At 38.7% G+C, this 15,678-nt stretch overlaps 1 protein-coding gene across 7 annotated transcripts in view; it reads right to left on the bottom strand.

The window, feature by feature from the left end:
• The window catches only part of GPATCH8 (G-patch domain containing 8), a 117,118-nt gene that overhangs the window by 24,351 nt on the left and 77,089 nt on the right, over positions 1 to 15,678 (bottom strand). For all 7 annotated transcript variants that reach the window (XM_038547097.1, XM_038547098.1, XM_038547102.1 and 4 more), the window contains one exon: positions 63 to 206. In XM_038547097.1, the coding sequence (XP_038403025.1) occupies positions 63 to 206 (144 nt within the window). The remainder of the gene's footprint in view (positions 1 to 62; positions 207 to 15,678) is intronic.

Genomic DNA, 15,678 nt, shown 5'->3' with positions numbered 1-15,678 from the left:
ATAAAGTTTAATAGTTGTAACAAATAAAGTATCCTCTTCTTTGTTAGCAAGTAATTCCTCACCTGCTTGTGTGCATGATCATAGGAGTTGATATGGTTGTCAAATTCCTGATGTTTCTGATATTGCTTATCACAGAGTTCACAGTAGAAGTTGGCTCGGAGGTCTTCCAATGCTTTGGCAATTGCCTTCTCTTTGTCAACATAATCCTATAAGAACCACAAAATACAAACAAAATGAACTTGGCAGAATTTTTTTTAAAGATTTTATTTATTTATTCATGAGAAACACAGAGAGAGAGGGCAGAAACATAGGCAGAGGGAGAAGTAGGCTCCCCAGGGGAGTCCAGTGTGGGACTCGATCCTGGAACTCCAGGGTTACACCCTGAGCCAAAGGCAGAAGCTCAACCACTGAGCCACCCAAGAGTCCCGAACTTGGTAGAATTTTAAATAAACCTTATAAAGAGGGAGTCTTACCTGAAGAGACAACAGGGGGCTTATTTAGTGGCACCAGTAAAAGCCAGATGGAACACAAGACACAATTTGGTGGGGTAATTTGTGTGGAGTGGTACAAAGAGCTGTCTTCAAATAAACATTCAAAAAGAGTTTTTTTTTTTTTTAAAGATTTTATTTATTCATTCATGAGAGACAGAGAGAGAGAGAGAGAGAGAGAGAGAGAGAGAGAGAGAGAGGCAGAAACAAAGGCAGAGGGAGAAGCAGGCTCCATGCAGGGAGCCTGGTGTGGGACTCAATCCTAGGTCTCCAGGATCACGCCCTGGGCTGAAGGCGGCACTAAACCGCTGAGCCACCTGGGCTGCCTCCCACCTTTTTTTTTTTTTTTTAAGAGTTATTTATGTATTTTAGAGAGAGAGAGAGAGAGAGAGAGAGAATACCCACGCATGAGTAGGGAGAGGGAGAGAAGTAGATTCCCTGCTGGGTCGAACCCTAAGACACAGGGCTTGATTCTAGGACCCTGATAACATGAACAGAGCCAAAACCAACAATCAGACCTCAACCAACTGAACTACTCAAGTACCCTCAAGAGGAGTTTAATTTTACTTTGCCTTTTGGCATTATGGTGGCATCCCCTACTCCTACCCTTGGCTAAAAGAAATAAATAAAACACCCAACCAACCAGAAATAAAAAACACAATTTAAAAAAAAGTAGGTTCCACATTCACCGTGATGCCCAATGAGGGACCTGAACTCACAACCCTGAGATCAAGAACTGAGCTGAGGGCAGCCCCGGTGGCCCAGCGGTTTAGTGCCACCTTCAACCCGAGATGTGATCCTGGAGACCTGGGAATGAGTCCCATGTCAGGCTCCCTGCATGGAGCCTGCTTCTCCCTCTGCCTGTGTCTCTGTCTCTTTCTCTGTCATGAATAAATAAATAAAATCTTAAAAAAAAAAAAGAACTGAGCTGAGATCAAGGTTGGACACTTCAACCAACTGAGACATCCAGGCACGCCAAAACACAATTTTTATTGCACTGTAGAAACAACAGAAGTATAATCCATAAAAGAGGCAATAAAAAACAAAACAAAGCAATCATCACCTCAAACTAAAATCAGGGCTGTGATGGGCAAGGGCTCTCCTTAGGACATATGGTGACACTGAGGCTTGGCGTTTTTTTTTTTTTTGTCTGTTTGTTTGTTTGTTTTTAGGCTTGGTGTTTGAGTAAGATGGGGGAGCTAGACCAGAGAAGCCTCATTAATAAACGAAAGGATCTGTAAGTGGGCTAGAGAGTACCCAAGGACCTCTGTGTCTTTGCAGAGGGAATAAAAAATACTCCCAGAAAGCATCCTTCATTTTAGCCCTTTAACATTTTCCTAGATTAAGACCAAGAAAACAGGGGTTACAATCAAAGATTACTACACATGAAAGAAAATAAGTCTATCTACAAGTGAGAATCATAGGAAACAAGCAATGGATTTAGGTGCCCCAAATCTCAAATATTGGAATAGTCTGTTATAGAATATAAAGCAACTATAAAATGTTTAAAATATAAAATGGGATTACAACAATGAGCAAACATAAAACATATTTAAAAAACCAGGCAGACCGTAGGGGCACCTGGCTGGGTTAGTTGGTAGAGCACGTGACTTTCAATCTTGGGCTTGTGAATTCAAGCCCCATGTTGGGTGTACAAATTGCTTAAAAATAAATTTCTTGGGCAGCCCGGGGGGGGGGGGGGGGGGCTCAGCGGTTTGGCGCCACCTTCAGCCCAGGGCCTGATCCTGGAGACCCAGGATCGAGTCCCGCATCGGGCTCCCTGCATGGAGCCTCCTTCTCCCTCTGCCTGTGTCTCTGCCTCTCTGTGTGTGTGTCTCTCATGAATAAATAAAAATCTTAAAAAAAAATAAAATAAAATTCTTTTATAAAAAATCTTTAGGGACGCCTGGGTGGCTCAGTCAATTAAGCATCTGCCTTCAGCTCAGGTCATGATCCCAGAGACCTGGGATAGAGCCCTGCAACGGGTTCCCTGCTCAATGAGGAGTATGCCTCTCCCTCTGCCCCTCTCCCATGCTCGTGTGCTTACTCTCTTGCCCTCTCTCAGATAAAGTCTTTAATAAATAAATAAAATCTTTTTTAAAGATTTTATTGACACAGAGAGAAAGCACAAGCAGGAGAAGCAGCAGGCAGAGGAAGAAGCAGAGAAGCAGGCTTACTGCTCAGCAGAAAGCCCAACTAATACTAACTCAGGTCCCTGGGATCACAACCTGAGAGGAAGGGGGACACTTAACTAAGCCACTCAGGAGCCCCTAAATAAAATCTTTGAAACAAAAAAACCCTAGAGGTGCCTGGCTGGCTCAGTTGGTAGAATATGCAACTTAATCTGAGAGTTTTAAGTTTGAAGCCCTATGTTGGGCGTGGAGCCTACTTCAAAACAAAACAAAACAAAACAAAACAAAACAAAACAAAACAAAACAAAAACCTAGGCAGACTGCAGAAAGAACTAAATGAGACTTTTATAACTAAGAAACCTAATTGTAAAAAAGAAATGAAAAAATTATTCAGCTAGTCAGATGATAGATTAAAAACACAGACCAGGGCAGCCCCGGTGGCTCAGCGGTTTAGCACCGCCTGCAGCCCAGGGCCTGATCCTGGAGACCCATAATCGAGTCCCACATCGGGCTCCCGGCATGGAGCCTGCTTCTCCCTCTGCCTGTGTCTCTGCCTCTTTCTCTTTCTGTGTCTCTCATGAATAAATAAATAAAATCTTAAAAATAAATAAATAAATAAATAAATAAATAAATAAATAAATAAATAATAAAAACACAGACCAAATACAGCTCAATATGTGTAAGAGGGTGTTTGGGTGGCTTGGTCAGTTAATAAGTGTCTCTCACTTTTGATCTCAGCTTAGGTCTCGATCTCAGGGTTTTAAGTTTAAGCCCCCACCTCAGGCTCTGTGCTGGGCGCGGAGCCAACTTGATAAAAAAAAAAAAGATAGTAATAATAAATTTTTAAAAAATATAGTAGGGAGGTAAAAATGTTCCGGAATTAGACTGTAGCAATGGTTGCACAAACTTATGAAATATATTAAAAACAAATGGACACCTTTAAAAGGTGAATTTTATAGTATATAAATTATATCTCAATTTTAAAAAGAGGTAATATAAAAAAATAAAATAAAATAAAAAGAGGTAATATAAAGAGGTAAAACAGATTGAAATTACTTAGAATGGCACAGGGACAAAGAAACATAATATGAAAAAGAGGCTTAAGGAGCCATGGAGAATAATTATATTAACATGAGTATAACTGGAATCCCAGAAAGAGAATAGAGCATAGATGAGAAACATAATTGAAGATACAAAGGCTGAGGATTTTTCCAAACTAGTAAGACATAACTCAACAGATACAGGAAGCACAACGTACACCACATAGACCAAATAAAAATACGCGCCTAGGCACACTGCAGTGAACCTACAAAGGGACCAAAGACCATCAAATCATAAAATATCAAGAAAAAAATTAAAGATCACCCACAATCAGATTGACAGATTAAAAAGTAACAGAAGCTAGAAGACAGTGTGCTTCAGTGTGCTGAGAGAAAATATATTTTATTTGTTGTATACCAAAATGACCTATTTTTCAGAGTTGAAGAAACGAAGGCATTTCCAGATAGTTTTACCAGCCAAAAAGATTCATTAAAAAAAACCTTCCTAAAGCAGTATTTCTGAAATCACAGGTTTTGACTCACCAATGGGTCACAACATTAACATTTAGAAGAGTATAATAGGCATGAAAAAGGGGAAAAATAGTAAAATATGGAGTGTATTTCACATAAGGGTAAATACTGTCTTGTAAAACTTTTGTTTCAGTTCTAAATGGTTGCAATATTAAACCTATTTCTTACTGTAGACCTGAAAGTCACTGTATCCTTAAGAATGTATTTTAGGGAAGAAGGAAAATGACATCAGTGAAAAGGTCTGAAATCTCAAAGTAAATGGTAGGCAATAAATATATATTTATTATAAATATAGAATAAATATATACTTATTATATAAACATATATATTACATATATAATAACAAAAACACCTAGTTTACAGGACTGAAAAAGGATAAAAGCAAAATGCTAGCTGACACAGCCAAGTATAACAAAAGAGGGAATTCAAAGTTTAAGTGTTCTAGAGTTCTACTAATTGAGATAGAGTTAACTTTAAACTTTGTTAGACTTTGTTAAAAAATAAGCATAATTTATATTAAAATTCCAAAAGTAATTATTAGAATAGAAAGAGTAAAGGGGGGAAAAAGGTAAGAAAACTTCAATTTTATAAAACTAAGACAGACCAGAAAAATCAGGAAAATAGAAGTAAAAAGATAGACTGATAAGTAATCACCAGAAACATAAATATACTAAAAAACTGCCAGAGGGTTCCCTGGGTGGTTCAGCGGTTTAGCGCCTGCCACCTTCAGCCGGGGCGTGATCGAGTACCACATCGGACTCCCTGCAGGGAGCCTGCTTCTCCCTCTGCCTGTGTCTCTCGTGAATAAATAAAATCTTAAAAAAAAAATAAAATAAAATAAAAAAAGAATTGCATGCTCTGCTGATTGAGCCAGCCATGAGCTCCATCTTTTTTAGACTTTAAGGCAAAAAGCATTACTTGAGACCATGGCCAATTATGAAGTTAAATATTAAGAGGCTATTCTCTACATAAATTGCACTGCTAATCTGAAAAGCCAACATAGATATGTTGGTTATCCACTGATCTTTATGAGGTTTTGGTTCAAAACTCTAAGACTGACCCAAAAAAAGGTGGTCCAATTTGCCTCAGCAGTTCCACTTAAAAACTAGACACCAAAACAAGCTAAGTACAGCTGAACATTGAACATCATGGTTTTGAACTGCATGGATCTGGTTATATGAGAATTTTTTCTAATATATATATTTTGGAGATTTGTAACAATTTGAAAAAACAGATAAACCACGTAGTTTGGTTTATACTAGACCACAGACTATTATAGTCTAAAAATATTTTAAAAATTAAACAGTATATCGTTAATGCATAAAATACATGTAGATACTAATTTATCTTTTACTACCATAAAATATATATAAATCTATTATAAAAAGTTAAATTAAAATTTAGGGGGATCCCTGGGTGGCTCAGTGGTTTAGTGCCTGCCTTTGGCCCAGGGCATGATCCTGGAGTCCTGGGATTGAGTCCCACATCGGGCTTCCTGTGTGGAGCCTGCTTCTCCCTCTGCCTGAATCGCTCGCTCTCTCTCTCTCTTGCTCTGTCTCTCATGAGTAAATAAATAAAATCTTAAAAATTAAAATTTAAAGGCATTTGGGTGGCTCACTCAGCTAAGCATCTGACTCTTGATCTCAGGGTCATGAGTTCATGCCCTGAGCTGGGCTCCACACTGAGCATAGAGCCTACTTTAAGAAAAGGAAAAAAAGGAAAAAGAAAAAAAAGTTATAGTTTATCAAAACTTACACTTACAGATCTTTAAGGCACCAGTGGCAGGGAGAAGTGTAAACAAATGTAAAGATAATGTATTAAATCATAATTGCATAAAATTAACTGTAGTACATGCTGTACTATAGTAACAATTTAATTTAAGGTCATCTCTTGTTGCTACTGGGGTGAGCTCTAGTATCCACTTACATAGTTGTGTGATGCTAATCATCTGCATGAGCAGTTCTGCTCTCTAGCAAATTTGGTATTGCAATAAAAAGTGATCTCTCCCACTTCTTTTGTATTTTTTCATCATGTTTAGTGCAAAATTGTAAACCTTGAATCACACCACAGGACCCATAGAAAGTGCCATCAGTGACACTGGAAGTGCTCACAAGCAATTGCTTGATATAGACCATAGATTCAAATCTGCAACAATGGCTACCTGCCATTTCAAGATAGATGAATCTTCAAATATAAGTGTAAGGACCACTGTGGGGGGAAAAAAAAAAGAAAAGAAAAGAAAAAGAAAAGGAAATCCATGAAGCTGTTGCTGCAGCTATATTAGCAGGTGCAAAAATCTTGCACTTTTTGTGTAAAACCATGCATTCATTCATTGAGAGGGGGAGTTAGGGGGTTGGGGAAAGGGAGGGGCAGGAGGAGAAGGAGAGAGACAATCTTAAACAGACTCCACACCCAGCACAGAGACCAATGTGGAGCTCAATCTCACAATCCTGAGATCATGACCTGAGCCAAAAATCAAGGGTTGGACACTAACCGACTGAAATACCCAGGCACCCCATTTTATGCAAAATCTTTTAATCTCATATTGAAAATGCAAATTTTTTGTGGGTTTAGGATTGCTATTAGAAAGGAATATGTATAGACTCTGGTAATGTTCCAAAAAATCAAAGGGATTACACAACAACGTACAGCAAAAGGTGAAGGGTCTAAAGCTGGAGAATTAAATGCCAGCAAAAGAATGGTCTGATAATTTTACAAAGAGGTTTGGCTGAAAAATGTCAAGATAACAGGAAAAGCGGCTTCTACCAACTAAGAGGAGCAGATAGTTCCCAGACGCTCTTAAGAAAGTCACTGAGGAGAAAGGTTAACTGCCTGAACAAATTTTTTTTTAATTTTTAAAAAAAGATTTTATTTATTCATTCATGAGAGACAGAGAGACAGAGAGACAGAGAGAGAGAGAGAAAGAGAGAGAGAGAGGCAGAGATACAGGCAGAGGGAGAAGCAGGCTCCATGCAGGGAACCCGACATGAGACTCAATCCTGGAACTCCAGGATCACGCCCTGGGCCGAAGGCAGACTCAACCACTGAGCCACCCAGGTGTCCCACAAAAAAAAAAATTTTTTTTTTTAATAAAGGAAGGGAGAGAGAGAGAGAGAGAGAGAGGGAGAGAGAACACAAGCAGGGAAGCGTAGAGAGGGAGAGAGAAGCAGATTCCCCACTGAGCTTGAAGCCTGATGTGGGGCTCAATTCCATTATACACAAAACACTATAGAAAGCACCGTCAACACTATGGAAGAACCTCCAAAATGAGATCAGGAAAGTCTAGAAGGATTATACCACTGAAGACGCCACTGTTGTTACAGAAAAAGCCCTGAAAACCTTAAAAGCCCCAACAATAAATTCCTGCTGGAGAAAACTGTGTCCAGATGTGGTGTGTTACTTCACAGGATTTACAATACAGCCAATGAAGGAAATCGTGAAAGAAATTGTAGATATGGGAGAAAAAAAGGTGGTGGTAGGAGAAGGGTTTCAAGATACAGATCTTAAATTCAAGAGCTAAAAGATACCACACCAGAGGAATTAACACGAGACAAATGCTTCCAAGCCAGTGACAGACAATAAGGAAGCAAATGCAGAAGCAGCAGTGCCAGAAAACAAATTGACAGTACACTATCTGGAAGATGGGTTCTGATTATTCAAGACTGCGTTGACGACTTCTGCCACATGGACCCGTCTATGATATGGACACCGAAATTACAGCAAATAGAAGGCTATGTATAGAAACATTTAAAAAATATTTTATTTATTTATTCATGAGAGACAGAGACAGAGAGAGAGAGAGAGAGAGAGAGGCACAGAGATACAGGCAGAGAGAGAAGTAGGCTCCACGCAGGGAGCCCGATGTGGGACTCGATGCTGGGACTCCAGGATCACGCCCTAGGCTGAAGACAAGCGCTAAACTACTAAGTCACCCAGGGATCCCCTAGAAACATTTTTTAAAAAAGATTTTTATTTGAGAGAGACAGAAAACGCATGAACAGAGAGAAAGAGAAGCAGACTCCTCCTCAAGCAGGGAGTCCAACACAGGGCCAACCCCAGGACCCCAAGACCACAACCCAAACCAAAGGCAGAAGCCCAACTGACTGAGCCACACATGTGCCCTAGTGACATATTTTTAAAAAATGAAAAAGCAAAAAGTCACATAAAAATAATGACAATGTTTCTTTAAAGTTACACTAAGTGTGCCAGCTGCTTTTCTTTTCTACATCCTCCACACATCCCTCATCTTCCTCCTCAATGTGAAGACAATGAGGATGAAGACCTTTAAAATAATCCACTTCCACTTAATGAATAGTATATAACCATCATGCTGTACAGTTAATAAACTTATCTCGTGTCTTTTTGTGAAAATCCAGTAACTATATAGCAAAAATTGTGTGAGATGTTTTTGTGTCATCATCGCCTGAGTATTATGTGGGACATCATGCACAAGACTAGTATGGAAGTGGGTAGACTATCCTTAAATAGCAATAAGGTAAATGACATTTGACAGGCTTGATCCCAGGTCCCCAGGATCATGACCTGAGCCGAAGGCAGACACTTAACCGACTGAGCCACCCATGCGCCCCTATCTTTTCATTTTTGATGTCTAGTATTAGTAATAAGTATAACATCTACAGTGTTTTATATCAAATAAGACAATATTGATGCAGGTACTGACAGATGGCTCATCTTCTAAACAGATGACAAACATATTATCAACAAATACTTTTAAGTGTATCTTCTCTTATGATTTTAATATTTGCTTATCTAGCTTACTTTATTATAAGAATACAGTATATAATACATATAACATATAAAATATGTGTTAACCAGTGGTGCTGTTATTGCTTAAGACTTTTGGCCAACAGTAGGCTTTAACTAAGTAAGTTTTTGAGGGAATCAAAAGTTATCACAGATTTTTGACTATGGGAGGATCATGCTCCTAACCCCTGTGTTGTTCAAGGGTCAATTGTGTATTCATTTGCTAAAGGTAGTACAGAAGAATGAGAAAAGGAAAGGAGTAAGTGATGACTTGTTAACCCTTTACAGCAAAGGTGCATACATTAGTCTCACAGTTAGTAGATACTTCTAGTTAACAGATCTAAAGAGAAGTCTCATTTCAAAGGCTTCTAAAAAGATTTATTCTTCCAAAAGAGAGATCAGAGGACTGGATTAAATAAAACACAACACCTCTCTCACTTAAATACTGTTTTGTAAGAGATTCTTCCTTCTACTTCAGGTCTCTAAATAGGAATCACATTCCTCCTTCCTAAAGTATGTTCTTTAAAATTTCTTTTAGTCTTTTGGTGGCAAAATTTTCTACCTGAAAATTTATCTACTTTTATCTCTAATCTTAAAAGACATTTTTGCTGTGTGTACAATTCTAGGATGATTATTGTTTGCTCTAAGTACATTTAAGATTCCATTACACGCTAATAGAATCAACTTTGTATTTTGACTTCTTTGTTACTGCAACAATTCTTTGAAGATTATGTTTTTTGTTATTATTGTATAGTTTTGCCAGACTGTGACTATGTATAAACTTTTTTTTTTCTTGCTTGAGATTTATTAGGCTTACTAAATCTGAAATGTGTTTTTCGTCAATTCTGGAATCTTTTCTTTGAGCCTCTGCCCTACTTTTTCTTTCTAAAACTAACATATTAGAGCTTCTCATTTTTTATCATCTAACTGAAACTCTTTCACATATTTTCCATTTATCTTTCTTTCTTGCCCTCTCTCTTCTCTTTTTGCTACATTCTGGGTATTTCTTCACATGTATTATAGCTTAACATTTAGCTTTGTGTAATCTGCTATTAAATCCTCTCATTGAGGTTTTATACAGTTTCTTGCCCTTTACTCATAATCTCAATTCTTTTCTTTTTTTTCCCTAAAGATTTATTTTATTCATGAGAGAGACAGAAAGAGGCAGAGACATAGGCCGAAGGAGAAGCAGGCTCCATGCAGGAGGCCCAATGCGGAACTCAATCCCAGGACTCCAGAGAACTATGTCCTGAGCTGAAGGCGAGTGCTCAACCACTGAGCCACCCAGGCGCCTCCCCTATTTCTTTAAACATTATCTAATATGCTTTTTTATATGCTATATCCGAGCTGACAATTCCAGTATCTTCAGCCTTAAGGGGTCTGATTCTGCTCTTTTTCTCCCCTCCCTGGCTAACTTTAGCCCATAACGTCTAGTTTCTCAGTCGGGTTTATGACTATGATCTCCTATTTTGGGGGGTTTTATCCAGAAGTTCTTTGATGCTTAAAGTTGCTCTAGCGAAGTCTGAATTTGCTTCTTCTCAACGGCACTATCTACCCGAGACCATTTTATTTTTTTTTTTATTTACTCATGAGAGACACAAAGAGAGAGGAAGAGACATAGGCAAAGAGAGAAGTAGGCTCCCTGCAGGAAACCCGATGTAGGAGTCAATCCAGGATTCCAGGATCATGCCCTGAGCCGAAGATGCTCAACTGCTGAGCCACCCAGGCACCCCCACCCCGGCAACTTTAAAGCACATATTTGTTCTTAAAATGTCATTGACTATTTCATAAATATTTCTCACCATACAAAAATAATTGAGGAAATATTATTTGCACAATCCTTTTTAAAGAAGTTATTGGGATATCAACTGTAGGAAATCATGAGGAAAAGACTCAGCAAAAGGACTGGCAGGCTTTGAATATATTTATACATAGAGTTGAGGTTCAGAGAAAGGGGATAGTAAGCAGTGTGTCAGAGATCAGAAGGTACATGCTATACGCCTCACAAAATAGAAATGGAATCAACTATTATAAAACAGGGTAGGTAGGGCAGCCCCGGTGGTGCAGCGGTTTGGCGCCACCTGGGTGCAGCCCAGGGCGTGATCCTGGAGACTCAGGATGGAGTCCCACGTCGGGCTCCCTGCATGGAGCCTGCTTCTCCCTCTGCCTGTGTCTCTGCCCCCCCGCCCCCGTTGACAATAAATAAATAAATAAATAAATAAATAAATAAATAAATAATAAATAAATAAATAATTAATCTAGGGGAAAAAAACAGTAGGTAGAGGCAAATGGGAATTAGAGTTTTGCTTATTATTGCATTTGTAATAAAAGTAAAAAGAGGGATCCCTGGGTGGCGCAGCGGTTTGGCGCCTGCCTTTGGCCCAGGGCGCGATCCTGGAGACCCAGGATCGAATCCCACATCAGGCTCCCGGTGCATGGAGCCTGCTTCTCCCTCTGCCTGTGTCTCTGCCTCTCTCTCTCTCTGTAACTATCATAAATAAATATAAAAAAATTAAAAAAAAAATTAAAAAAAAAAAAAGTAAAAAGAACTTTATTCAAAGCTGAAAGTATTATAAGTATTATAACCCATATTTAATTGTATGCTACATACTGAGTGTATTTATTAGCATTAGCTGGTAGATGAAATGAAAGGAAATAAGAAGAGGAAAGCAAGTTAACCTGATGCTTCTAACAGTACAAAAATAATGGACACTCTTAAAAAAAGAGAACAAAGGGTAATTTTATTAAATTAAAGGTAACTACTGGGCAGCCCGGGTGGCTCAGAGGTTTAGCGCCACCTTCAGCCTCAGGTGTGATCCTGAAGGCCGGGATCTAGTACCACATCGGGTTCCCTTTGTGGAGCCTGCTTCTCCCTCTGCCTGTGTCTGCCTCACTCTCTCTTGTCTCTCATGAATAAATAAATTTAAAAAAAAAATTTTTTTTTAAAGAGGTAACTACAACAAAAATACAATCCATCTATATCTATACCACAGAGTCAGGGACCTTAAAAAAGGTGTAATATGGGGATCCCTGGGTGGCTTGGTGGTTTGGCGCCTGCCTTTGGCCCAGGGTGCGATCTTGGAGTCCCGGGATCGAGTCCCGTGTTGGGCTCCTGCCATGGAGCCTGCTTTTCCCTCCTCCTGTGTCTCTGCCTCTCTCTCTCTCTGTGTCTATCATAAATAAATAAATAAATAAATAAATAAATAAATAAATAAATAAATCTTAATAAAAGAAAAAAAAAGAAAAAGAAAAAGGTGTAATATAAAATAAACCAAACTTATCTGTCACATAAAACATAAAAATTGGGGCAGCTGGCTGGTTCAGTCAGTTAAGCATATGACTCTTGATCTTGGGGTGGTGAGTTTGAGAGATTTCTTAAAAAATATATACACAGTTAATTCATTAAAATTTTTTCATATTGTGGGATCCCTGGGTGGCGCAGCGGTTTGGCGCCTGCCCTTGGCCCGGGGCGCAATCCTGGAGACCCGGGATGGAGTCCCGTGTCGGGCTCCCTGCATGGAGCCTGCTTCTCCCTCTGCCTGTGTCTCTGCCTCTCTCTCTTTGTGTGTGACTATCATGAATAAATAAATAAAATCTTAAAAAAAAAAAAGAAAAGAAAATTTTTTCATATTGTATCATAAAGCAAAACCCAAGTCCATGATGATTATAAGACACACATCCAGAACAACATCATTCAGAAAGACTGAATAAAATAAAGGCGGGGGGGCGCCTGGTGGCTCAGTCTGACGCTCAACCAACTCTTGATTTCAGCTCAGATCATGGTCTCAGCATTACTGGATGAAGCCCTGTGTTGTGGCGGGCTTTTCACTCAGCAGGGAGTCTGCTGGAGATTCTTTCTGTCTCTCCCCCTCTATCTCCACCTGGGTCTCTCTAAAATAAATAAACAAATCTTTTTTAAAAAACATACCAAAAAACCCCCCAAAACCCAAAGATATACAAGGCAATATACACAGAATGAAAGCAGGAATAAGGTCTTACTTTCACTCGAGGTACAGATTACACTATAAAGCTTTAAACAAGATAAAGGCACTTTATAATGTCAATGATGGCAACTCATGGTATCTAAAAATTTTAATATCATAATCTAGCAGCAACATTCATGGAGAAATTAGAGGAGATTTATTAAAGTAAGGAGACTCAAATCATCTCTCATTTAATGACAGATTAAAAAGATAAAAATTAACAAGGACATAGAACACCTTGATCTATTAAGTTGTGTGGCTTGAAAACAGGAAACACACCTTTTATTTTTTTTTATTTATTTTTTAAAATTTATCTCTGATAGTCACACACACACACACACACACACACACAGAGAGAGAGAGAGGCAGAGACATAGGCAGAGGGAGAAGCAGGCTCCATGCACCGGGAGCCCGACGTGGGATTCGATCCCAGGTCTCCAGGATCGCGCCCTGGGCCAAAGGCAGGCGCTAAACCGCTGCGCCACCCAGGGATCTCAGGGAACACACCTTTTAAAATACTCATAGAATGTTCAAAAAAAGACCATATTAGGCTATAGAAGAAACTGTAATAAATTCCAAGAAGAGATAATATAAAGCAACATATATGAATACAGTAAAATAAAACTAGGAACTAATATTTTTAAAGGTTTTTCTATAAATCTGAAATCACAGAATTTCTAGAGGAAAAATGATAATGACTACATTATTTATCAATATATACAGGTGTCAAGTGTAGCTGCAGTCAGGAAAAATACATAGGTAGAACTACTTAAAGTAACAAAATAATAAAAACAAAAGCCACACTCTGGAGAAATTCATACATGTATACTAGGAAATAGGTTTCCATTTATATAAGGTTAAAAACCATGTAAAATTAAACAATACATGTTTAGGGATACAAAACAGATTGTAAAACCATTTTAAAAAGTAAAGGACAACAGGCACCTGGGTGGCTCAGTCAGGCGTCTGACTCTGACTCTTGGTTTTGGCTCAAGTCATGACCTCAGGGTCCTGAGATCAAGCTCCGCATCAGGCTCTGTGCTCAGTGCAGAGTCCACTTGGGATTCTTGCTCCCGCTCTCACTCTCCCTCTGCTCCTACCCCTCTGAGCTCTCTATTGCTCTTTAAAATAAATAAAACCTTAGGGGGAAAAGGTGGGTGTCAATAAGAGATAACATTTCCTGAATCACTATATGAGACCAGTATTACCCTTATAAAAACACTTCACAAGAAAACTACAAACTATAACTACAAATTCATATTTCTTATGAATATAGATGCAAAAATCTTCAACAAAATGCTAGCAAACTAAATCCAGCAGTATATTATTATTATTATTTTTTAAATTTTTATTTATGATAGTCACAGAGAGAGAGAGGCAGAGACATAGGCAGCGGGAGAAGCAGGCTCCATGCACCGGGAGCCCGATGTGGGATTCGATCCCGGGTCTCCAGGATCGCACCCTGGGCCAAAGGCAGGCGCCAAACCGCTGCGCCACCCAGGGATCCCCCAGCAGTATATTAAAAGGATTATACACTATGACCAAGTAGGACTTATTTGAGGAATGCAAAGTTGGTTCAATACATAAAAATGATGTGATGCACCATATTAAAGGGGGGGAATCCTTATTTTTTCAATAGATGTAAAAAATAAAGCATTCAACAAAATCTAATACCTTTTCATGACAAAAACACTCAATAAACTACAAATTGAAGGAAACTTCCTCAATCTGATATGGATATCAGTGAAAAACCCCTGGCTAATATACTTAAAGGTTAAATACCAAAAGCCTGATCCCACTCTAAGATCAGAATGGAGATATCTGCTTTTGCCACTTCTACGTAATACTATACTGAAAGTTCTAGGCAGGGCAATTAGGGAAAAAATAGGCATCTAGATTGGAAAGAAGAAAGTAAAAGTATCTGTATTCACAGATAATATGATATGTAATAAGTCCTAAAGGATTCACACAAAAAAAACTATTAGAGCTAATAAATAAGTTTAACAAAGTTGCAGAAAATACAAGATCAATATATGAAAATCAAAAGCATTTAAAAAATAATATTTAGGATTCAATTTAACAAAAGAAGTACAACACTTAAATATTGAGAGAATTAAAGAAGATCTAAAGAAATGGAAAAACATCCTGTGTTCATGGATTGGAAGATTTAACATTGTTAATACTCCCAAAACTGACCTACAGATTCAGATTCAACATAATCCTTATTAGAATCCCAGCTGACTTTTTTGTAGAAATTGACAAACTGATTCTAAAATTCATACAGAATTGGGAGGGATCAAGACTAGCCAAAACAATCCTGAAAACGAATAAAATAGGAAGGATGCACACTTCCCAATGCAAACCTTACTACAAAGCAGCAATAAGCAAGACTCTCATTTTTTTTTCCTTTTTTATTTATTATCAAATAAATAAATTTGAAAGAGAGAAAGAGAGAGAGAACAAGCAGGAGGGGCAGAGGCGGGGGCGGGGGGGGGGGGCAGAATTCCAAGCAGGCTCCCCGCCAAGCCAAAAGCAGGGTTCAAACTCAGGACCCTGAGATCATGCATGACCTGAGCTGAAACCAAGAGCTGGATGCTTAACTGATTCCAGGACATCCGAGGACCATGACCTGAGCCAAAGGCAGACAAAGACACTTAAACAACTGAGCCACCCAAGCATCCCAAGACTACTTAAGAAGTTTAGTTCTAAATTTATGTAAATAGAGAAAATGGTGGCTACA

The sequence above is a fragment of the Canis lupus genome, chromosome 9, assembly GCF_011100685.1.
Source record: "Canis lupus familiaris isolate Mischka breed German Shepherd chromosome 9, alternate assembly UU_Cfam_GSD_1.0, whole genome shotgun sequence".
NCBI lineage: Eukaryota > Metazoa > Chordata > Mammalia > Carnivora > Canidae > Canis > Canis lupus.
The sequence above is the reverse complement of the archived record's forward strand: the minus strand, read 5'-3'. Positions and strand labels throughout refer to the sequence as shown.